The sequence below is a fragment of the Aquarana catesbeiana genome, linkage group LG06 (genome assembly GCF_042186555.1).
Source record: "Aquarana catesbeiana isolate 2022-GZ linkage group LG06, ASM4218655v1, whole genome shotgun sequence".
Taxonomy (NCBI): Eukaryota; Metazoa; Chordata; class Amphibia; order Anura; family Ranidae; genus Aquarana; species Aquarana catesbeiana.
The window spans coordinates 72,384,731-72,408,610 of record NC_133329.1 but is presented as its reverse complement, the minus strand read 5'-3'; the positions used below and the strand labels follow the sequence as shown (position 1 = coordinate 72,408,610).

The window sequence follows — 23,880 nt, the reverse complement described above, 5'->3', positions numbered from 1 at the left end:
ACTTTTTTGCTGGTTTTAAAGTATTTTTATGGTTCGCCTGCTGGGGTCCTTTTGTGTATATATATATATATATATATATATGTGTGTGTGTGTATATAGTTAAAAAAAAAAAAGAAGCAGGAAATAAAAAATATATAATAAATAAATAAATAGTAATATATGTATAAATTATTCCGCAGGTGGGCAGAAGGGTGGGGGTAAGATTTTTAATTTCCCCTTTTATGTATTTTATTTGGTTGCTTTCTTTAACTCTAGTATCCTATCCTGCTGTGTTTTCTGCCCTTGCCTGCCCCATGAGTCAGCCGCCGTCAGACCAAGACCCTCACTTTCTTAGGTAAGAGCACGTACCTAATTAAAAAAAATAAATAAAAACCTTTTTATTTTTTTAACAAAAGAGTGCCTTTATGCTGTTACTCTCGTTTCAGCCCTATACGACAAAGCATGTCTAATCAGACTTCTGTTAGGTTGGAAATCCGCGCTTAGGAGAATTGTAAGGGCTGCAGCCTCCCCCTAATTAATTCCCACTGGGAGTTAATTTACCATAAATGACAAAGAAATTGGGGAAATTGGCGCTGCCCTGTTTAAATGATGTTTACTGGATAAGCAGAGTCTACCACATCCGCAAGATAAGTTAATTACCATAAATTATAATTTATACAATGATTAGGTTGAAAATGCAAATCCTCTGTAGTGTGTAAAGGTAAGTCCCGTGTGAACAACACGTGAATTATTAAGTGAACATTTCCCTACATGCATAAAAAATTGGGTGACAGTGTAACACCCCCTAAGTGGGGCTAATATCAGCAATAGTGAAAAATAATAAAAAATAATAAATAAATATATGAATTGAATTACAATTACATGAAAAATATAAAAAATGTAAATCCTCTGTGATGTATAAAGGGTAGGTCCCGTGTGGGCGACACGTGAGATATTAAGTGGTCAATTACCAGAATACCAAAAAATACTACAGTGAAGAAATTTTTGGTGACAGTGTAACACCCCCTAAGTGGGGCTAATAACATCAGTAGTGAAAAATAAAAATAAATGAAGACGTAATAAACCTTACCAGCAAGTAAAGTGTTAACGTGCACAAATTCTAATACAGTGATCCAGGACTTCCTGGGACCCTATGTTTATCATGTATCAGACCCCAAAGGGATACAAATGACTGGCGCCTCAGATGACGTCTTGATGACGAAACGTGTAAGGCGTGGCCACGTGATACGCATACGTCTTGTCCTGTGTAGTTGACTTCCGGGTTGAGTAGCGGGCGGTGGAACGCACGCTACACCACACTGCATTCCCCACATCTTTGACTCTGTATCAGCCAGCGGAGCACTGTTCGCTCCCCTTTTTTTTAGTCCATTTATAATAAAGCTGAGTTTTTTCGGATTCACGCGATGGGGCTTATTTTTGTTTTGTAACATATGGATGTTCATGCCGGGGAGTGACTGGAGGTGATCGGGATACCAGAAAAGGAGAGTAGAACGGAGGACTGTCACCACGGACCACTGCTGCGGGATACAGTTTACAGGCTTGATACCCCTGCAGGGGTGAATTCTTCCGGTGAGTGAGGGCACAAAAGGGGGGTCCTTTGGAAGGCTGGGAGCACTTATCTCATCAGGAATATTGCTATGTGATTGAAGAGACACGTTACTGCACTTTAAGAAGAATGGTCTATGGATTTTCTCTTTTGGGGACACTTGTTTTTATGGACTGATTATTCACTTTTTGTTTTAAACACTATTGTATGCACATATGAACATATACTTTTTATTAATATGTTTTAGCACAATGGATGCACACATCAGCACAGGATTTTACCACTAAGGATTTTTCAAGTATTTTTGGTATTTTTACAATTATTTTTCTTACATTTATTTATTCACCGTGTTTTGGGATGACTTAATCTGGATCACTCCAATTTTAGAGTTGTAATATAAGCGATAATACACACTGCACTTTATAGATTGTGGGCATTTTTTACACATACACAAAAAAAATTTTTACCCACACGTTTGGAATTTTTATCATTCCTTTATACAAAATATTTTTTATTTTGTAGTTTACACTTATATATGTTTGTGCACATCAGAGTGGACCTAGTTGAACAGCGCCAATCACCCCAATTTGGTACTCTATATATGGTTCATATGATAAGCAAAAATTACAAGCAGATGTATATATGGTTTAGATGGTAGTTAAAAAACCTCTTTATGGCTGCATAGCATAATGCATATAGTCTCTGTGAGGAAACAGGCAGTTTCAATATTTAAATGGAAAAAAACAGTTCTATAGGAGCCACATCTATATATTATTATAGATGTTGTAAGATGACAGATGGTGACTTTCGTGCTCATTAACGCTGGTGATTCCAGGTGCTCCCCCCCGTGCTCCCCCACTCACCAGACACAGTCACCCCTACAGGGGTACTAGGCAAAGGAGTGGGTATCTTGGGATGGCTGTCACTGTAATTTTGCTTCGTTCCTCTGTGGGGTACGTCCATTGATTCAGCTCAGGGTTTCACCTGGTGCTCCAGGACTGGGCTCCTCCACAATTCTCCACCTCCGGTCTGCTTTATCCTCCGTAATGAAGAAATAATAAACAGGGGGCTTTCGTGGTGAAGTAGGTCCAGTTTATTGGAATTGCATATTACATATGGTTTTTATAAAATTAATACCCCATACAGGCGCGGCTGCGAGCAAGGATGAGACCAGGAAAAAGAGTCTGGGCGTGCGTCTCACCTTGCGTTCCAGCCCTAACTTCCGGGTATGACGTGTGAGCGTGACTCCGCCTTACGCGTTTCATCATAGGACTTTTTTTGTCACAGCCGTCTTTGAAAATGTCCTATGACGAAACGCGTAAGGCGGAGTCACGCTCACACGTCATACCCGGAAGTTAAGGCTGGAACGCAAGGTGAGACGCACGCCCGGACTCTGGCCATCTCAGTGGACACTCCCATCCAGGTTCTGGGCACAGCCGATCAACTAGTTCCCGCCACCATTCCAATGGAAGGTCAGCCTCTAAAAGACATCGGTCATCCAGCCCACCTAGATGGGAAAGCACCAAAAAATGCCAGGCATGTGGAGCAATCCCGTTGGCAGATAAACTGATCTGCAAAGATTGTTTGCGGGGTTATGTTGATCAAGAAAAAGGGGAGGTTCAGCAGGTGACAGATTTGATAAGAAGAGTGGTTAAAGACTCTTTAGCCGAGTTAATACACTCGTCTCCCTCACAACAGGGCACACCTAGTGTCCAAGACCAGCTGTCAGAAGCAACTCCTCCTGGCACATCAACCGCGGACCCTGCAGGGGTCACCGCAGGGCCACTTCTCCCGGCAACAGGGGATAGAGGTGATTCAGAGGACTCTACAGATGAGTCGGAACCCTCAGGCTTTAATTTCTCTTTAGTGCAACTGTTTGTCTCTGCAGTTAAGCAGGCTATCGGCTGGGAAGAGGTGGAGGAACCACCTAAAAAGGCTAAGTCATTTTTTCCTTTTTTAAAGAAGAAGCTTACCTTTTTTCCCTTTTTATGGAGGAGTTAAAGGATCTGATAGAGGGGGAATGGAAGAAGACCGACAAACGCTTCTCCTTAATCCGGCTTCAAAAGTTATACCCTTTGACAGAGTCAGATTCTGCCCTCTTGGACACTCCTCCGGTGGTCGATGCTGCAGTGGTACGTCTAGCAAAAAATATCACCCTACCTATGGAGGACTCAGCCTCTTTTAAAGACCCTTCGGATAGGCGTATAGACGTAGACTTAAAAAAGGCCTACCAGTTGGCCGGAGGAGCCTGCAGACCGGCGGTAGCATTGGCTTCAGTCTCTAATGCTATCAGGGTCTGGACTGAGAATATTGAGACAGCCATTCGTGAGGATGTACCAAAAGATGACATCATTAAAGCGTTGGAGGAACTCAAATTATCGGCAGACTTCGCAGGGGAAGCAGCCATTGATTCGGTGAGGTACTCAGCCAGATCGATGTTGCACACAATTATGGCCAAGAGAGCACTGTGGCTAAAGCCATGGGCAGCCGCCGCAGCATCGAAACAAAACTGGTGCCATATCCCCTTTGACGGGAAGGCTCTCTTTGGGGATAAATTGGAGAAGGCGATCTCTAGAGTGACTGGGGGAAAATCTGGATTGCTCCCCCAAGACAGGAGAGTGAGACTCTCTCGAGTTGTGTCTTCTAAGTTTCAATCCTCCAGGAACAAGAACTTTTCTCACTTTCGGCAAAATAGAGATAACAAAAAAATTTGGAGAAGTACTCAGGCCACTTTTCTAAAATCAAACAAACAGAGGAGTCTCGCCAATCCCCAGGAGGGGACAAAATCTTTTTGACAGGAGGCCACTCCAACTCCCTCCAGTAGGGGCCAGGTTGAAAAGGTTTGCAGAAGTCCGGTCCAGCCGGTGCAAAGATCCTTGGGTGGTATCTACAGTCCATTTTGGTCATTTCTGGACATTCCTAGATCATCCCCCACAAGACTTGTTCATCCTAACAAAACAACCAACTTCAAAAAGCGGAGGCTCTGCAGAAGTACCTTCACCTGCTCCTAGTTCAACAAGCAGTTATTCCTGTCCATCCGAGAGATTCACAGGATTCTATTCTCCTCTCTTTCTTATTCCCAAAAAAAAGTGGAGAGTGGAGACCAGTAGTGGATCTGAAAAGATTAAACCGTTTTATTCAGTTGGACTCTTTCAAGATGGAATCCTTACACACGATCATCCAGATGGTCCAACAGGGAGACTGGATGATCTCGGTAGACTTACAAGATGCTTATTTCCATGTCCCCATTCTCCCTGCCTTCCAGAAATTCTTAAGGGTGGCAGTGGGTGCCACACATCTCCAGTACCAGTGCCTCCCTTTCAGGCTGTGCATATCCCCAAGGATATTCTCGAAGGTGTTAATTGCAGTCCTGGCACCTCTCAGGGAAAAAGGGCTGCGAGTTTTTCACTTTCTGGACGACATCCTACTGCTAGCGGACAGTCCATGCCAACTGTTGGAGCACATGGAAATTCTCCTGTCAACCCTAAGGGAATTTGGATGGTTGGTGAATACAGAGAAGAGTCTCCTGACCCCAACTCAGGTAATGATTTACCTCGGCGCTCTTTTCAATACCTTAACCGGAACAGTGTGCCTCCCCCACCAGAAAGTGAGAGCGATTGTCCAGAAGATGTGCCATGTAAGAACTCTCTCTCACCTGTCAGCCTCAGGTTGTTTAAGTCTAATCGGGACCATGTCATCCTGTATCCCGATGCTACCCTGGGCTCATTGGCATTTGAGGACTTTTCAAATGGGCTTTCTACTGCAATGGAGGAGGAAATCACTGTATCAACGCATTGCGATCTTGGCTTCCATGAGGAGGAGTCTCCTCTGGTGGTCGAAAGAGGAGGTAATCTTAAATCCTCACCCCAGCAGAAGCCTTGGAAGGCGAAACGCGTCGGGTTTCTATGACTACACCCCACCACTACCCACTGTGCTGTTTTTATATATTTTTATGTCATCTTTGGATGTTAATTTGACTTTGAGCCGAGTTTTTACTGCCCCTATTTGTAAAAAAAAATTTTTTGGAGCACATTCCTTAAATAAAGTGCTTTTACGCTTTCTACAAATCAAGGATTTACACTATGTGGAGTTTTTTTCTCTTCTTTGCTTATTTACACATATGACGGGCCCTTGAGGAAACGGTCATCTGGCGACCGAAATCGCATCCTGGAGACCCTGGATCCCAATTTGGCTCATCATTTGAGGACCGCTGACAAGATGTTTCACGAGTCCTCTTACAGATCTTCACCCCACACCGCTTGACGGTACAAGCTCGTTTGACTCACCGCCACGGCCTGTGAGTCCACCTGATCTGGTAAGGGCATCCTTTTGCTTTTTCTTTCTCCGGGTTGAAATCACCCATATGAGCCAGGATTCAGCTTGTTTTTTAAGGACCCTTTCTGAACAACCTATAAACACCTTATAGGAAGACGGCTTACGCCCAGTCGGTTGTGGGACTAAATAAGAGTACCTCATCTACCCATTAAGAGACTTGTAGTTTCCATATATGTTTATTCCCCTTAGGGATTTGGATATCCTTTTTCGTAATTTTTCTCCTAATGAACAGTAGTCTTGTTGAACAGCATACTCAGTATATCGAGATACCTTGCATCAATATTTGCCTGTTTCGTTTTTGTTTTTTTTGGAAATATGGTTTTATATGCATGATTGTTTCTTAATCAACTTATAGGTTGTCACTGATTATTCCACTTTTCTACACTTCTTAGTATTCACTGTTATTTATTCCTTTTGGATACTTCACTAAATAATTATTTCTCACTTTACAAGTTTACACTGTAAGTTTTACCACTCCCCCATAGAGACCACCGCTACCTGATTAGTAACAGGTGTCTCACTATTCATTAGCGCCACACTTTTTATTTTTATTTTAATCTTAAATCCTCGTCTTCTTCATTGTCCCTCCTGGACCATTCTTACCACCAATGCAAGCTCGATGGGTTGGGGAGCACACTGCGATCACCTTGCGGTTCAAGGGAGGTGGGACGTTCCCACGAAAGGGGTAGTCTCCAATGTTTTGGAATTACGGGCGATCTATCTGGCCCTAGTGAGTCTGGGAGAACATCTGCACCAGAAGCAAGTATGTCTGGACAACAGAGCGGCAGTGTCATATATACAACATCAGGGGGGAACCCACAGCATCACTTTACTGAGAGAAGTGGAGCCCATTATGTTTTGGGGGCGGAGAGAAATTTGCTAGATCTGAAAGCGGTTTACCTGCCAGGCCATCTGAATCAAGAAGTGGATCATCTGTCTCGCTGTTTTCAAGACAGCAATGAATGGTCTCTTCACCCTTCGGTGTTCAATTGAATCAGGAGTCTCCAGAATCCTCCAGAAATCAACCTTTTTGCCTCTCCAAAGAATGCCAAATTGCCAAGATTTCTCTCCTGCTGGCCTCATCCACGATCAGAAGCAGTAGATGCCCTCTCGAGCCCATGGCATTGCAAGACGGCGTATGCGTTCCCTCCCAGGCCCTTGATTTCCAAGTTCCTACTCAGATTGACGAAGGAACCAGTCAAAGTGGTGGCTATTCCTCCTTACTGGCCGAGGAGGCCATGGTTTCCCTGGGCAATGAGCCTCAGCATGGGTCCCCCAATCAAAATTCTGGTGTTTCCTCAGCTTCTCTCCCAAGGGAGATTTGTGCATCCAGCTCCTCACAAGCTGAACCAACATGTTTGGATGTTGAAAGGGAGAAATTCCATTCTTTAGGGTGTTCTGCAAATGTGATTTTGACACTTTTAAAAGCCAGAAATTATGTGTATTCGAAAATATGGAAAAAGTTCAAGTTGTTTGTAACAGACAAATGTGTGGATCCTACAGTACCTTCCAACACACTAATTTTGGAATTTTTGCAAGCTGGCTTGGACCTTGGGCTCAGTTGCAGTTCACTTAAAGTCCAGTTGGCAGCGATTTTGGCAGCTACCCAGAAAAGATGGGCAGAAGACGCACTCATCATTCAGTTTTTCAAAGCAGTCGAAAAAATTCATCCTCCAGTAAAACATTCCTTTCGTGCTTGGGATCTGCCCTTTGTACTGGACTGTCTAACGGTTCAGCCTTGCGTTCCAATAGAATCCGCGTCCTTATGGAACCTGACGCTCAAAACAGTCTTTCTAATTGCAGTGACGTCAGGGAAAAGAGCCTCGGAATTACAAGCTTTGGGGGCAGAAGAGGAGCACATTGCCTTCTTTCCAGATAGGGTGGAACTGCGGACAGTTCGGGGATTTGTCCCAAAAGTCTCTTGTCGGGCCACTCTCTCGGAAGTCTGGGCACTGCCGACCTTTACGGATCCACTTTCGGGTTCGCTGCAAGAATTGGATATTTCCAAGGTGTTAAGATGCTACCTGCAAGCCACAAGTCCCTTTAGAGCATCAAACAGGCTATTCATACTTCCTTGGGGCAGGCGGCCACATGGGCATCCCCAAACATGTTAATCCGACATTACAGAATTGATCCAGGAGCACTCACTTCAGTGGAGTTTGGGAGAAGGGCAATTGAGTCAGCTATCGCATTACCTTAATAAAATTTTCTTTATGAGCATTACCCACCCTGTTGTTAGCTATTTATTGTATCACAGGTATGCTGCCATGGAGGCACCAGGAAAACGGAAAATTGTTTCAAACTTACCGTAATTTTCCTTTCCTGGTGCCTATCCATGGCAGCATACATGCCCTCCCTTGGTATTCGATATAATAGGAGAATGCTATTGGGGGGTATGATTGTCAATTTTATAATGTATTAACTATCCTGAGGGGAGGACTCCGGGGCGGAGCTTATCACAGGTATGCTGCCATGGATAGGCACCAGGAAAGGAAAATTACGGTAAGTATGAAACAATTTTCAGTTTTTTCGCGGGACTCCCTCTTTAACAGGTGTACCCACTTTGAAGTTCAGCCTCTACATTGGGTGAACTTGCATTTTGTGTGTTTAATGGACTGTCCATGTGTTTGCAATTGCCTCATTAGCATACAAACCTATGTTATATAAAGCTTGCAGATAGCAATCTTTACTTTGCCCTGAAAAGAGCCAAGATTGTGTGTGGGGCCGGCAAGAGAGTACATTTGGGTGTCCTTATTGAGTTTCTAACACATGTATTTTCTATTTGTATTTTGTGTGTTATGTTGTTGCAAAATAGATGTGTTTTTATGCAATTTGTTACTTTGGTTTGCTGTTTTTTTTTTTTTTTGGGTGGTGGTTATTTTACCATGAAATCTTTTTTATGTTGGCAATTTTTGTTGTTTTTACGTTGTTCACTTTGATTTAACTGTCTGCACTGCCTTATTTTTAAAATTCTTTCTCAAGATGTTGTGCCTAATGTTGTTTTAATCGTTAATAGATGTCCATTTGTGGGTGCACTCCTTTTAACTTAATTTACACTGCGAAAGGGTCAAACCTCAAACCTATTCTGTTAGTGTCTCAAATTAACATACATGTGTGTATTTTGCTTTCCTTGCTTCTTTTCCAAGTCCTGTTTTTTTTTTTTTTTTTTTGGACCAATAAAATTGTTTCAAACTCTTTGTTTTATGTGTGTTCTTTTTATGCAACGGATTTCCCAGCTGCAGCTTAACTAGGCTGATTGGCATGTCTTAGACAAATCCCTTTTTCTTTTTTTTTTCTTTTTTAGTTTTAAGTTACTTTCCTGGTGCCTTCATGGTAGCACATGCATGGATTGTGCGTATGCTGCCATGGATAGTGACCAGGAAAGTAACATTTCAGAGTGGTAAGTATTTAATTTTCTTTTTGAGCAGTGGTTTTCAGCCTCAGTCCTCAAGTACCCACCTGACAAGACATGTTTAGGAAATTTTATCTTATCTAAAATAGCTGTCCAAAATACAAAACCATTGACTTTGATTTAAAGCACCTGTGCAAGATGAAGGAAAACCTGCAAACATGGCCTGTTGGGGGATACTTGAGGACAGGGTTGAGAAGCACTGATTTGGAGCACTGAACTAAAATCAAGCTGAAGACAATCCTATTCTAATTGTGGTCATTTGAGGGAAATCAAGATTTTAATTTTTTTTTTTTTTTTAAAGGTCGGGCTTTGTGTCCCTTTTCTTAAAATTGGCTTCACTTCCTGTCACATAGCCAAACAGGAAGTGAGAGTAAAACCCTAATATTTTTCCTTGGGGACACACAGGTCAATCTAACTAGTGCCCCCATTATGCAATATGCACTCTAGCACTTTGTTGTGTACACCCCAAATTATTAGGTATTTTGGGGTTTGTTAAAGGCAAATCCTTTCTGCAATACAAGTGTAGTTGATGAAAATCAGAGGGGTAGCATTAGTGATTTTATCATCCAATCATGTAGAGGCAAAGATGCTGTTTTTTTCTTTTCCTTGCATGTCCCCCTCGCATCTCCAGCAACTGAACTTCTAAGTGCACTTGTAGTGCAAAGTGGATTTCCCTTTTAGTAAATAAACCCCAAGATACATAATAATTTGGGATGTACATGGCAAAATGCTAGAGTGCAATTTCCCGAATGGGGAAACTATTTAGATTGACCTGTGTGTCCCCAAGGACATACATTGGTAGGGTTTTACCCTCACTTCCTGTTTGGCTATGTGACAGGAAGTGAATAATTTTGAATGCGAAATTGGCAAAATTTGGGAGGTGTCTTCCCCCTATCAGGGGGGTAGACATCCCCCAAAACTTATAATCCCTCTGCAGTCTATCCCCAAGCAAAAATAAGAAAGGATTTTAATGAGTTTAACTTTGCAAAGACACATTCCTAAGTTCAATTGTGATGCATGTGAATGGCCCATTTAGACCTTTAATAGAAAGTCATCAGTTGCCTTTGACTCTAAACATTATCTGGGAGGCTGTCATAGGACGTAGTCACTGAGACTCGGGTGATCACAGATCGAAGTAAGGGCCGATCTGTTTATTTTTTCTCCTCACGCTGACAACATGAGGATAAAAATAAAAGCTGATCACCGGCTTAGGTGGAAGGGACATTGGTCCCGAAGAGGCAATTCTTGCCTCATCTGTGCCCACCAGTACCCCCTTCCAGTGCCACCTATCAATGCCCACCAGTGGTCCCAAGCAGTGCTGCCTGTCAGTGTAACCAATCAGTGCCGCCTCATTAGCGTACATCAATGAAGGAGAAAAATTACCTGTTTGCAAAATTTAATATCAAAACATCCAAAAATATACAAAATTATTTAAAAAATCTGTCTTTTCTTTTGAACAAAAGAAAAAAACCACACAGGTGATCAAATACCACCCAAAGAATGCTCTATTTGTGAGAACTTAAAAAAAACAAAAAACATTTGGCTAAGTATGACCGTGCAATTGTCATTCAAAATTGATCAGCGCTGAAGATTGGTCAGGACAGCAGGGGGATTTAAGTGCCCAGTAAGCAAGTGGTTAATTTCCATGCCAACTATGGATTTCTGTAATAAAGATGTGTGCCCGCTCTGTATACGGCATGTGCGTAAGCAAGTCGCACACATATGAACGGTACTCATTGTAAATCATGGGGTACAACTTGTGATGCAACTTTTCAGTCCCAAGTGGCCTTAGGCTCTCTTTCCACTACTGCGAGTTGTTGTGCGACTTGACACATGTGAAGTCACAGGACAATTCAAAACACATGTATTTCAATGTTCCCCCGTTCTAATTGGTGCAACTCCAAAAAAAGTTCTTGCACTACTTTGTTCCAACTTCAGTGCGACTTTTTCTCAGATGTTTTGAATTAGTCGCGTGGCATTAAGGCTCGTTTTCCACTATTGAAAGCCCAAAGTTGCATGTTTTTTGCCACGAGTTTCCCGCAACTTTTTGCCAAAACTTGAAGCAATGCCTGTGTATTTTTGAGGTCTATGGACCTCAAGTCGCATCAAAATGGGACAAAGTAGTGCAGGGACTACTTTGAAGTTGCTGCGACTTGAAGTCGCAGACATCTGAACGGTACTCATTGTAAATCATGGGGTAGAACTTGTGATGCAACTTTTCAGTCCCAAGTGGCATGACAAGTTGCAATAGTGGAAAACAAGCCGAAAAAGCACATTGGAAATCACGCAACTTTGGTGTTGAAATAGTGGAAATAGAGCATTAGGCTAAAGCAGTAATAGGAAGATGCACTGTAAGAATTACTTCTAATTGTAGAAAATCAAACAGGCTCTTGCACTGAATCTAATTTATGGAAGATCTAACCGATTGGCCAATGTATGGTGACCTTTAAAGATATGAAAACTTGAATTTCTGGTGTTTAAGCCTCATACACATGATGGGACTTTGTACCCCGTGTACAGAGCCCGCTCTGCTCAGCGGGGGATCGCTCCGCCGATCCCCGCTGGGCAGGCAGATGACAGGTCTGTCTCTGCACACTGTACAGGCACAGACCTGTCAGAGTGCTGCTCTCCTCTATGGGGGATCTGTTGATGACAGACCGTAGAGTCCGTCGTCACCCGATTTGATCCGCAGATGGATGGAAAAATTGGTTTTTCCTCCGTTACACTTTTTAGGATTGGAGTGGGTCGGATGTCAGCGGACATGTCACCACTGACATCCGATCCTTCCTAGAGGTCTATGGAGTGTCCGTTCAGGTCCAAGGCGGACCTGAAAGGTCCATCCGTGTGAGGGGGGCCTTAGGCCCCTTTCACACTGGGGCGGTGCGGGCGGCAGCAGTAAAACGGCGCTATTTTTTGAGCTGCTTTACCGGCGGTATTTGGCCGTTAGCGGTTTTAACCCCCACTAGCGACCGGAAAGGGGTTAAATCCGCATGCAAGACACCACTGCAGTGGCGTTTTGCCGGCGGTATAGCCGCGCTGTCCTATTGATTTTAATGGGCAGGGGCGGTTTATACAACGCTCCAAAGATGCTGCTAGCAGGACTTTTTTTAGGCAACTTTCACACTGGGGCGTTTTTAGGCACTACGGCACTAAAAATAGCGCCTGAAAAACACCTTAAAGAAGGGGCTCCTTCACTCCAGTGAGGGCTTTCACACTGGAGTGGTGCGCTGGCAGGGCATCACAAAAAGTCCTGCCAGCAGCTTCTTTGGAGTGGTGAACTCACTGCTCCTCCCCATTAAAATCAATGGGGCAGCGCTGTGATACCGCCGGCAAAATGCCGATCCAGTGGCGTTTTGCGGGCGGATTTATTAAAGGGGGCTCCCGGATTCCGATAAGCCCCCCACCCGCAGACCCCAACAACCAACGGCCAGGGTTGTCGGGAAGAGGCCCTTGTCCGACAAGGTGCTTTGGGGTGGGGGGCCCTCAGCGCGCCCCCCTTCCCGAAGCACCCATCCCCCATGTTGAGGGCATGCGGCCTGGTACGGTTCAGGAGGGGGGGCGCTCGCTCGTCCCCACCCCCTTTCCTGACTGGCCGGGCTGCGTGCTTGGATCGGGGTCTGGTATGGACTTTGGGGGGACCCCACGCTGTTTTTTCGGCGTAGGGGTTCCCCTTGAAATCCATACCAAACCGAAGGGCCTGGTATGCCCCTGGGGGGAACCCACGCCGGTTTTCCTCGCGCTGCTTTAATAGGAAGAGTATTTTTCCTATTGCAGCGAGCGTGAGATGTACCTCGCCGAGAACCAGCGCGATCCTATAGGTACTCCTGTGTCTGCGCTGGTTCACACGCTGGATTAAGGATTTATCCAGCGCACCAATTAAGGTCTGAACCAGCGCAGTGCATTCATCTTAGTAAATGACCCCCTTGGTGATGTGTGTAGAAGGGTAGATATCTTTCTGCATGTCGGGGACATGTCTGCCTATGGTCAACGTAAGAACTGATGTTAAAACCTCTCAGTCACCAATCATATTAAATACACCGAATATGGTTGGTAACTACGGGGAAATAATTCCTGTTTTTACAGTGTATTTATAACCAAAATATTTTATCAATGCATTTATTTATTTTCTGATAATGTAGGAAACCGTTAACATCTCTGCCAGTTTATTTTTTGCAAACTGCATCCCATTGGGGAGATTTCCCTTCACTTTATCTTTTGGAAATGCAACAAAAAGTGAGAGGTAAACTTTCCAAAGAGCCATCACTGGAAATGGTATTCCTGTGCAAAATGTCCCCTCACTTCTTTTTCCAGTGACAACTAAAAAATATTGATTCTTCATCACTTTCTATCTCAGTAATAATTGTCACCAGGACAAAAAGAGAAGGTGAGTCTCCCCAATAGGGCCCAGACAACAGTACAATTGTGACACAGGTGGGTTCTAATCCTTCCTTATGCTATCTAAAAAAAAAAAAAAAAAAAAAAAAAAGCTAAACTATAAGTGTATCTTCTCAAAACAAAATGCTGCATTAGTTTTTGAAAACCAGAAAAGCTGCTCAAGTGTAAATATGAATGATTCTGTGTTGTTGTGTATATCCACAGAAAAGAAGGAGGGCGCACCAACCTAGTGCATTACCACTGATAAACTCTAATGCAGCATAAAAACAGCAAAAATTATACTCACAAACGAGCTTAAAAAAACAGCTTTAAAAGGGCGCAAAGGCGCTGTTCTGTGGATCGACACACCAGGACCTGTTGCCGAGAGGGTCAGACTGGTGCAAATGGCCAATGGCTAACGCGTTTCGGGGGAGCACCCCTTTCTTCAGAGCCTAGACGGGCAATGGTTGGTCTCTCGAAATTCCCCCTCTATAAGTGTATATATGTATGCATATATCTATCACACCCAATTGGTGGCAACGCCCCCTCCCACAAATAATAAACACCACCCACCCATTCAGGTTAACCCTAGACCCATCCCTCTGAGTACGATCCGAATTTGTAGCTAGATAGTGGAAAATAAGCATCCCTCTATATTATCTGCTAAATGCACCGCGCCCCCCCCCCTTCCCCCCCTGGGGTGGTCGTCCAGAGTGGCTGCGCCCTGTACTATGTGGTCTACGCTGAGAGTGATATTGATCTGTTGGCTCGGTGCATTTAGCAGATAATATAGAGGGATGCTTATTTTCCACTATCTGGCTACAAATGGAGATCGTACTCAGAGGGATGGGTCTAGGGAGGGTTAACCTGAATGGGTGGGTGGTGTTTATTATTTGTGGGAGGGGGAGTTGCCACCAATTGGGTGTGATAGATATATGCATACATATATACACTTATAGAGGGGGAATTTCGAGAGACCAACCATTGCCTGTCTAGGCTCTGAAGAAAGGGGTGCTCCCCCGAAACGCGTTAGCCATTGGCCATTTGCACCAGTCTGACCCTCTCGGCAACAGGTCCTGGTGTGTCGATCCACAGAACAGCACCTTTGCGCCCTTTTAAAGCTGGTTTTTTAAGCTCGTTTGTGAGTATAATTTTTGCTGTTTTTATGCTGCATTAAAGTTTATTAGTGGTAATGCACTAGGTTGGTGCGCCCTCCTTCTTTTCTGTTTTTTTCTAGCTTGAATACCCATTGTTCAAACGAGGGCTGCAAGACGCTAGGCATTACCTTTTTAGGTGGCTGCTCCACATGTCTAGTTCATGGACACCTGAGCGCAGGAGAGATATCTATTGTGTTTGTTGTGTATATCCTGCATTGTCATAGCTGTATAGGTTGTAGTACCTGTTATATGCAGATCTCGGTGTCCAGGCTCCTTTAATGAGTCGTGTGTCCAGGTCACCCTCACCGAGGACTTCAGAGACTTCCAAGGAATGACACACTCACTTATAGCATCAAATAGTTTCTCATCATCGGTCTGAATAATTTTCTTGGTTGAAGATAAAATTGGATTGTTGAATTCTACATTACTCCATATTATACCAATGTTTTGAGGATAAAACTTCCTTAAAGTTAGAGAACACAGCACTCGGTCTGATTCAGAAGGGGTCACTTTTATATCTGTCTCCTGGGGGGTCACTGGGAGGGAAAGGGAAAATAAGTAAATAATTCTGTTGCCAGCACATGTACGTCAGATAGAAATTTCCTGTACAGTATGTGAGATATCACCGGACTCAAAATATGTGCCATAAACATGGGAAGTACTGTACAGAGACTCTGCCAGTAGTGTCATTTTCAGCATTTAACCCCTGGGACACCCATATATACTGTATATGTTTCCCCCATGCTGAGCTGTGCAAGTTTATTACAGATTTGAATGGGGATCATTCTTTCCTTGTCACACTCCCACTGCAATTGCCAATCATCTGGCAGCACTGTGGCTAAGTGGTTAGGACTTCTACCTAGCAGAAATAGAGCTGTCAGTTCAAATCCCAACCCCAGCACTGCCTGCCTGGAGTTTGCATGTTCTCCCTGTGCCTGTGTGGATTTCCTCCCATGTTTTAAAGACATGCTGGTAGGTTAATTGGCTCCAGTCTCTAGTATGTGTATTTATGAATGTGAGTTAGGGGCCTTAGATTGTAAGCTCCTTGAGGGCAGAGACTGATGTGAATGTAATGTACAATATGTATGTAAAATGCTGTGTAAATTGATGGGGCTATATAAGTACCTGTAATTAATAATACATATACATATATTTTTTTAGCTCAGCAAGAAGAGACACTCAGCACATTTCTATGTTGCTTCATTTCTATGATATCACCCTAAGGGCTAAATAAATTCATATAGTTTTCAGAATCCAGGCAGGTATCTTAAAATTCCTAACTAGATAACATTTAGTTTGTACAGCACAACATATCATATACAATTGTCTTTTATTCTGAATGTTTGGATCACTTTGTTTTATCATTTTCTGCATTTAAGTGCTTCTTATCCCCTGCAGCATCTTTGCAGCCACTTCCTCTCTACATGCACTACAGCAATTGGGTGCATAACATTTCTTAGGGCAGGTTTCCTGATGGTGATAATTGTGGATCATGCTTTTGAAACGACCACTTGTAGTCTCCATTAGGTGCTCCCTCCTAACAGGGTGACAACTAAGGATGAGCTCAGGTATGTTCGCAACCCGCACATGCAGAGCCCCCCAGGAAGTCGGCAATGCCCAGCGCTAATCACTGGCAGTGAGACATTTCCCAATCTCTGCAACCGCGGATCTGTAAAATGTCTCACTGCCTGTGATTAGCGCTGTGCAGTGCCAACTTCCTGGCGGGCTCTGCATGTGCGGGTTGCGAACACGCCTGAGCTCAGCCTTAGTGACAACTAGACATGTGCAATTCGTTTAGTTCCGAATCAGTTTTTTAACAAATTTAGACAAATTCGTTAATTTGGAAATATCCGAATTTCCGATTTTTCTAAATTTTCTGAATATTTAGAAATTTGAAAATGTGGAAATTATGAAATTTGAAAATTCGAAATACGGAAATTCAAAAATTCGGAAATCTGGAAATTCGGAAATTCGAAATTTTGGAAATTCGGAAATCCAAAAATAGGAATGAAAATTCTAAAGAACAGAAATCAAAAAATAAGAGGAAAATCCACAAACCCAAAAAATCAAAAATCTGAAATAATAACTACCGTATTTATTGACGTATAACAGGCACTTTTTTCCCCTGAAAATCCAATACCTATAATTTAACGGTTAGTTATTATTTTGAATTTTCGGATTTTCGTATTTTCAAATTCAGTATTTACGAATTTTAGAATTTCTGAAAAAAAAACAAATAAACAAATGAAACGAAAACAAAAACAAACAATTTTTTCGGCAGTGCACATGTCTAGTGACAACACAGGAAAACAATTGGCAAAGAGGGCTTTGTCAACCTGTAACTGGAGGTATCTTAATAAGGGTAGGATCACTGCGAAAAGCTACAGTATAACGTGAATTTAAACTCTGATTTAAAAATAAAATGCAGACAAGTAGAGTTTATATGACAGAAGAGACCCTAGTGGTCCTTTGTGTCATAAATGCTTCTCAGCCTGTCAGCGGTAATGTACTCTGAGTTGCGAACAACACAGTTTTGTGCCCTGATGAAGTGATTGCAGTGTACATACATAGAAGTGACCTTATCGAGGCCTGGATATTCAAGCAGCCGAACAGAGTGAACCTGGAAGGAAGACTGGGTGAAGATGGAAGTTTGACAGGTAAGTTTGGGCTTTGTTTGATAGGTTGGTTTGCCATAATGTGCTAATATGTGATGCATACTAGCACATTATGGCATAAACCTCCTGGGGGCTCTTTATAGCCTATATAGCAGAGGTCCCTTCTGTTTAAAAAAAAAAATGAAATTGTTTTTGAAATTCCTGAGTGATTGGGTTTACATTTGCTTTTATCAGCGAGGCCTTGTAAGAAGCCAACAAAGTTTTAATGTATGTATGGACAGCAGTAGGAATTTTTGTCAGGTATCTGATCAGTGACCAGCAACATAAAGAAATGCTGCTTGTTGCTTTACTTCAGGCTGCTCTTGTCTCTCCAATGGAAGACATTGATATTGCTCTGTGAGAACTAGATGTCCTGTGTATTACTTTACTTTTGAACAAATGCTGTGCATTTGCACAACTTAGAAACAAGTTTTTTAGGTAGGAGATTTCAATGCTTAAAAAAATGTATGGTGTCCAGTTCTCTAGTGTATTTGCCTCTCTGCCATATGCATTTAGAAAATCATACATTTTTTCATCATACATTTTTATCACACTCTCTTCTATAAATGCATTGTGTTTTTTGCATATCACAACTTTGTTGTAATTTTGTGTTATTTTGAAAATTAATATATCTATAAGAAACTCACCGTTTACCCTGGAAGGTCCTGTGCTTCGTTCTATTGGGTGTTCCAGGCTGGGATGTTCCACTCTGCAGAGAAATTCCAGATCCTCCTTGTCTGATATGGGTGTGAAGGATAAGGAAGGGGAGCACTGATAGGAGTTATCAGCCATTCTCTCATGTCTTATATCAGGTATATGGTAATTGTGTCTCTTCTGTGTACAGTCAGTTATAGCATCTCCCTTCTTCTCTATCCAAGTCACTGCTAGATTGTTTGAGAAATAACCAGAGATTGTACATCTAACTGTGATCTCCTGGTGTAACCGCAGAATGAATGGAGTTATTCCTTTAATTTTTGGCCGCCATGGGAAATCTATAGAATATTGAGTTGAACTTGTCAGTATCAAGAATATAAACAGGTTACTTTATACAAAATACAACATTGTGTTTGGACACTTTCAAAATTAAAATACAGTATATATATATATATATATATATATATATATATACAGTGGGGACGGAAAGTATTCAGACCCCCTTAAATTTATCACTCTTTGTTATATTGCAGCCATTTGCTAAAATCATTTAAGTTAATTTTTTTCCTCATTAATGTACACACATTAATTGACAGTATTGACAGAAAAACACAGAATTGTTGACATTTTTGCAGATTTATTAAAAAAAGAAAAACTGAAATATCACATGGTCCTAAATATTCAGGCCCTTTGCTGTGACACTCATATATTTAACTCAGGTGCTGTCCATTTCTTCTGATCATCCTTGAGATGGGTCTACACCTTCATTTGAGTCCAGCTGTGTTTAATTATACTGATTGGACTTGATTAGGAAAGCCACACACCTGCCTATATAAGACCTTACAGCTCACAGTGCATGTCAGAGAAAATGAGAATCATGAGGTCAAAGGAACTGCCTGAAGAGCTCAGAGACAGAATTGTGGCAAGGCACAGATCTGGCCAAGGTTACAAAAAAATTTCTGCTGCACTTAAGTTTCCTAAGAGCACAGTGGCCTCCATAATCCTTAAAAGGAAGACGTTTGGGACGACCAGAACCCTTCCTAGAGCTGGCTGTCCGGCCAAACAGAGCTATCGGGGGAGAAGAGCCTTGGTGAGAGAGGTAAAGAAGAACCCAAAGATCACCGTGGCTGAGCTCCAGAGATGCAGTCAGGAGATGGGAGAAAGTTGTAGAAAGTCAGCCATCACTGCAGCCCTAAACCAGTCGGGGCTTTATGGCAGAGTGGCCCGACGGAAGCCTCTCCTCAGTACAAGACACCTGAAAGCCCATATGGAGTTTGCTAAAAAAAACCTAAAGGACTCCAAGATGGTGAGAAATAAGATTCTTTGGTCTGATGAGACCAAGATAGAACTTTTTGGAATTAATTCTAAGCGGTATGTGTAGAGAAAACCAGGCACTGCTCATCACCTGTCCAATACAGTCCCAACAGTGAAGCATGGTGGTGGCAGCATCATGCTGTGGGGGTGTTTTTCAGCTGCATGGACAGGACGATTGGTTGCAATCGAGGGAAAGATGAATGTGGCCAAGTACAGGGATATCCTGGACGAAAACCTTCTCCAGAGTGCTCAGGACCTCAGACTGGGCCGAAGGTTTACCTTCCAACTAGACAATGACCCTAAGCACACAGCTAAAATAACGAAGGAGTGGCTTCACAACAACTCCGTTACTGTTCTTGAATGGCCCAGCCAGAACCCTGACTTAAACCCAATTGAGCATCTCTGGAGAGACCTAAAAATGGCTGTCCACCAACGTTTACCATCCAACCTGACAGAACTGGAGAGGATCTGCAAGGAGGAATGGCAGAGGATCCCCAAATCCAGGTGTGAAAAACTTGTTGCATCTTTCCCAAAAAGACTCATGGCTGTATTAGATCAAAAGGGTGCTTCTACTAAATACTGAGCAAAGCAGCCCAGGACAGGAGCTTCTGAGTTTGGCTGCATGCATCCAAGTAGCCTTAGCTGTAATTAAGACACCTGAGTTCCAGTACCTGAGTTCCAGCATCTGCACTTAGCCGTGACCGTGAGAAACTCCGTTGGTTGTCCCCAAAGTGTAAGTTCCAGTACCTGAGTTCCAGCATCTGCACTTTGTTGTGACCGTGAGAAGCTCTGTTGGTTGTCCCCATCTGGTGAGTAGGCTGTGTGACTGGTGATGGTGACTGAATACTGTTATTCGATGCTCTGCTGAACCCAAGGAAGATTTGGCCAGAAGCTCAATTCACTCATAAGTTCTGTTTTCCATTTTTGATTCATTATATTTTTTGAACACATTGATATCTGGAAACCATTTGCGGACTTTTCCTTTATAATTTTATATTTTTTAATTTCTTACCTTGTACATTTTGATCATTTTCACTATTCAGTAATTTATTTATGAATTTTTCACTAGTTGTAGTTTAGTTGGTAGACATTATCACTGACATTTTTTCACCATTTTAATAATTTTTGTTTTCACAATATTCTGTTTTCACAATAGAGTGATTTTGCACTGAGCAAAGGGTCTGAATACTTAGGACCATGTGATATTTGAGTTTTTCTTTGAGAGAGAGAGAGAGAGAGAGAGAGAGAGAGAGAGAGAGATCCCAGATTGTGATTATATCATTAGCAGTAATCAGCATGGATTCATGAAGAATCGTTCTTGCCAAACCAATCTATTAACTTTCTATGAGGAGGTGAGCTGCCATCTAGATAAAGGAAGGCCCGTAGACGTGGTGTATCTGGATTTTGCAAAAGCATTTGCTACAGTTCCCCATAAACGTTTATTGTACAAAGTAAGGTCCATTGGCATGGACCATAGGGTGAGTACATGGATTGAAAACTGGCTACAGGAGGGCAGGAGGCGGAGCCTAGCGGAGCAGACATACATTGTTAGAGCTCTACACCGCTGAGGAGAGAAGAGAAGGACAAAGCGGAGCCTGCAGGCTCAAAAGGTATCCATTTGAACCTTTTTGCCCCAGGGAACAAACTGTGAAAGTTTGGGCAGGAAATATGGTACTGGGAGGAAACCGTGGCAGAAATAAAAATCACCTCACAAAGAGCTCACAGGCACTCACTGCAGCTGAAGCAGCTCCAGTCACCTCACAAGATACAGCATCAGGGCGCTCTCACAGACAGAAAATGTCACAGCAAGACTCTCCATTTGAGTCAGATACAGAACAAATCCTCTCACAAACTTCTCCACAAGCCTCCTCAGTATCCCCAGTAATATTATTACAATTTGAAAAGATGCTTCATAAGGCTTTAAAACAAACCTCAGACCAAATAACAAAAAGCCTAACCAAAGAAATAAGAGAGCTGGGAAACCGCACCGCAGCCTTAGAAATAAAAATGGATGAAATTGAAATTACAACCCAAGAAAATATAACAGAATTGGAACAATTAAAAAAAGAGAATTTAATACTTCAAACTAAGCTCGAAGATTACGAAAATAGAGCCAGACGTTCAAACTTGCGCATAAGGGGAATACCTGAAACTAAGCTCGAAGATTACGAAAATAGAGCCAGACGTTCAAACTTGCGCATAAGGGGAATACCTGAAACTGTGACAGACCTGCAATCTACTATTACTGCTCTATTACAAGAACTAAAGCCAGATATCCCTATTGAACGTTTAGAACTGAACAGAGTACACAGAGCCCTCACAGCCAAAAAGAAAGATGGACCCCCACGTGATGTAATCACAAAATTTCATTATTACAGAACGAAAGAACAAATACTAATTGCTGCAAGAGAAAAAAAGGAACTTAATTTTCAAGGACACAATTATCAAATTTTTGCTGACCTATCCCAACTTACTATTACTAAAAGACGATCCATGAAACCCCAACTAATGGAACTGCAACGCCACAACATTATGTATCAATGGGGCTTCCCCTTTTCAGTCAGATTTAACTACCAAGGTACAATTTACAGAAGCAGATCAGCAGACGAACTACAACAAACCCTTTTAAAATTAAATCTGACAGAACCCACAAGCAGCAACACTCCCACACGCAGAAGAATGGTATCATCTTCACCTTCAGGCAGCACCCAGAAAATTTCAGAACAAAATGGGAATCATCATTCTCACAAAAGAGGCCGTTATGCCACATCATCCATGGACCAAGAAGATTCAATGGACTGACATCCTATTTCCTGATATCTCTTCATTTATTATACTAAGAGATGGTTCTCTATAAAAAATCTATATTTATAACTGAATGTAACTGCATTCTGATAGTCACACACTGTGTGGGATCATGTTACATTCCAGTTATATTTCTTATTACTTCTGATTCATATAGCCTTAGAATATATAAGTGAAACAAGGAAATTCTTGTTCAGTTATATATTTTCAGGTAATAACAATAGATTTATTACTTTTTAGGACAAATATGTTCAATAATCCAGAAGTAATTGAAGCTTTTTCTTTCTTTTCTTAAAACAAATATATTATTACCTAACTAGTTCCTAGAATTATGTTTTTGTTTATTCTTATCTGAAGCAATACAACCTCAATTTTATGAGTTAACATATCTAAACAGTTACATATGAATAAAATGTGTAATTGTTTACTCTAAAAGGGTTAAAATCCCAAAATAATTCAAACTATCTTCATCAATACCAAAGTTATTAACAGTACCTTTCTAACTGAATTATTTAGCCTGGGGCAAGACTACAACCTCCCTGGAATAAATAATTTCAACAAAAACTATATTCTGCACTCCAATTAATGAAACATCATTTTGATGTCTTTTGACATAGCAGTTCTCTCCTGTAAGCGGAAGATCCGTGTACCCCCATTAGCCCTCCTCATTCTCCCAACCATATTATGTGGGAGTGTGACGAAGGCACTTATTCCCCTGAGAGAGATATTTATTCTCTTTCACGGGTAAATTGTGATTACTTGCAAAAAATAATTTATACAATGTATCATCTAATCTCATATGTTTTTTGTTTACTCTTTACTCCAGAATTCACTGGTTTCTTTTCTATCTATTCATCTCTTCAGTCCACACAGGTTGATCTGCGCAGTCAGCTCTGCATAACAAAAAGTAAGTCAAAACTATTTGATCTATTGCCATGGCACCACTGAATATACTTTCCCTGAATGTTCAGGGAATAAATGTCCCTCAAAAAAGGACCAAAGCCTTCCGTACTTTCCATAACAAGAAGGCTCACATAGTATGCCTCCAAGAAACACACTTCACCAAAGATTCTACTCCAAAATATATTTCTCCTTTTTATCAACAAATTTATACGGCTTCTGCCTGTACCAAGCAAAGGGGAACTCTAATTCCATTTCACCGATCCACACCATTCACCTTATCATTAGAAATTAAAGACCCAGAAGGTAGATACCTGATACTCATGGGTTATATAATGGATACAGCAATCACAGTGATTTCCTACTACGCTCCTAACAAACAACCTACACCATTCCTCTCACATATATTACAAGTGATTAATACACACAAAATCGGAACAGTGATAATGTGTGGGGATTCGAACCAGGTCCTCCTCCCATTTCTAGATAAATCAGCTTTTACACCATCCAAAATAACCTCTAGATTACCTTTTTCTCAACTTCTTTCCAAATACAATCTGGTAGATTCATGGAGAGAAAGTAACCCAATGAAAAAGAAATTCACTTATTTCTCGCACCCTCATCAAACCTTCACCAGAATAGATCATATTTTTCTAACAAAAAGAATGATACCAGATATTATTGCATCAAATATAATTCCGATTCCGTGGTCTGACCATAATGCAGTAT

General features: G+C 41.9%; 1 protein-coding gene across 1 annotated transcript in view; it reads right to left on the bottom strand.

The window, feature by feature from the left end:
• Positions 1-23,880, bottom strand: part of LOC141147985 (uncharacterized) — a 691,676-nt gene that overhangs the window by 565,921 nt on the left and 101,875 nt on the right. Inside the window, exons 10-11 of the mRNA XM_073635140.1 lie at positions 18,126-18,470; positions 15,067-15,360 (exon numbers count right to left, since the gene is read on the bottom strand). Coding sequence (XP_073491241.1) covers positions 15,067-15,360; positions 18,126-18,470 — 639 coding nt within the window. The remainder of the gene's footprint in view (positions 1-15,066; positions 15,361-18,125; positions 18,471-23,880) is intronic.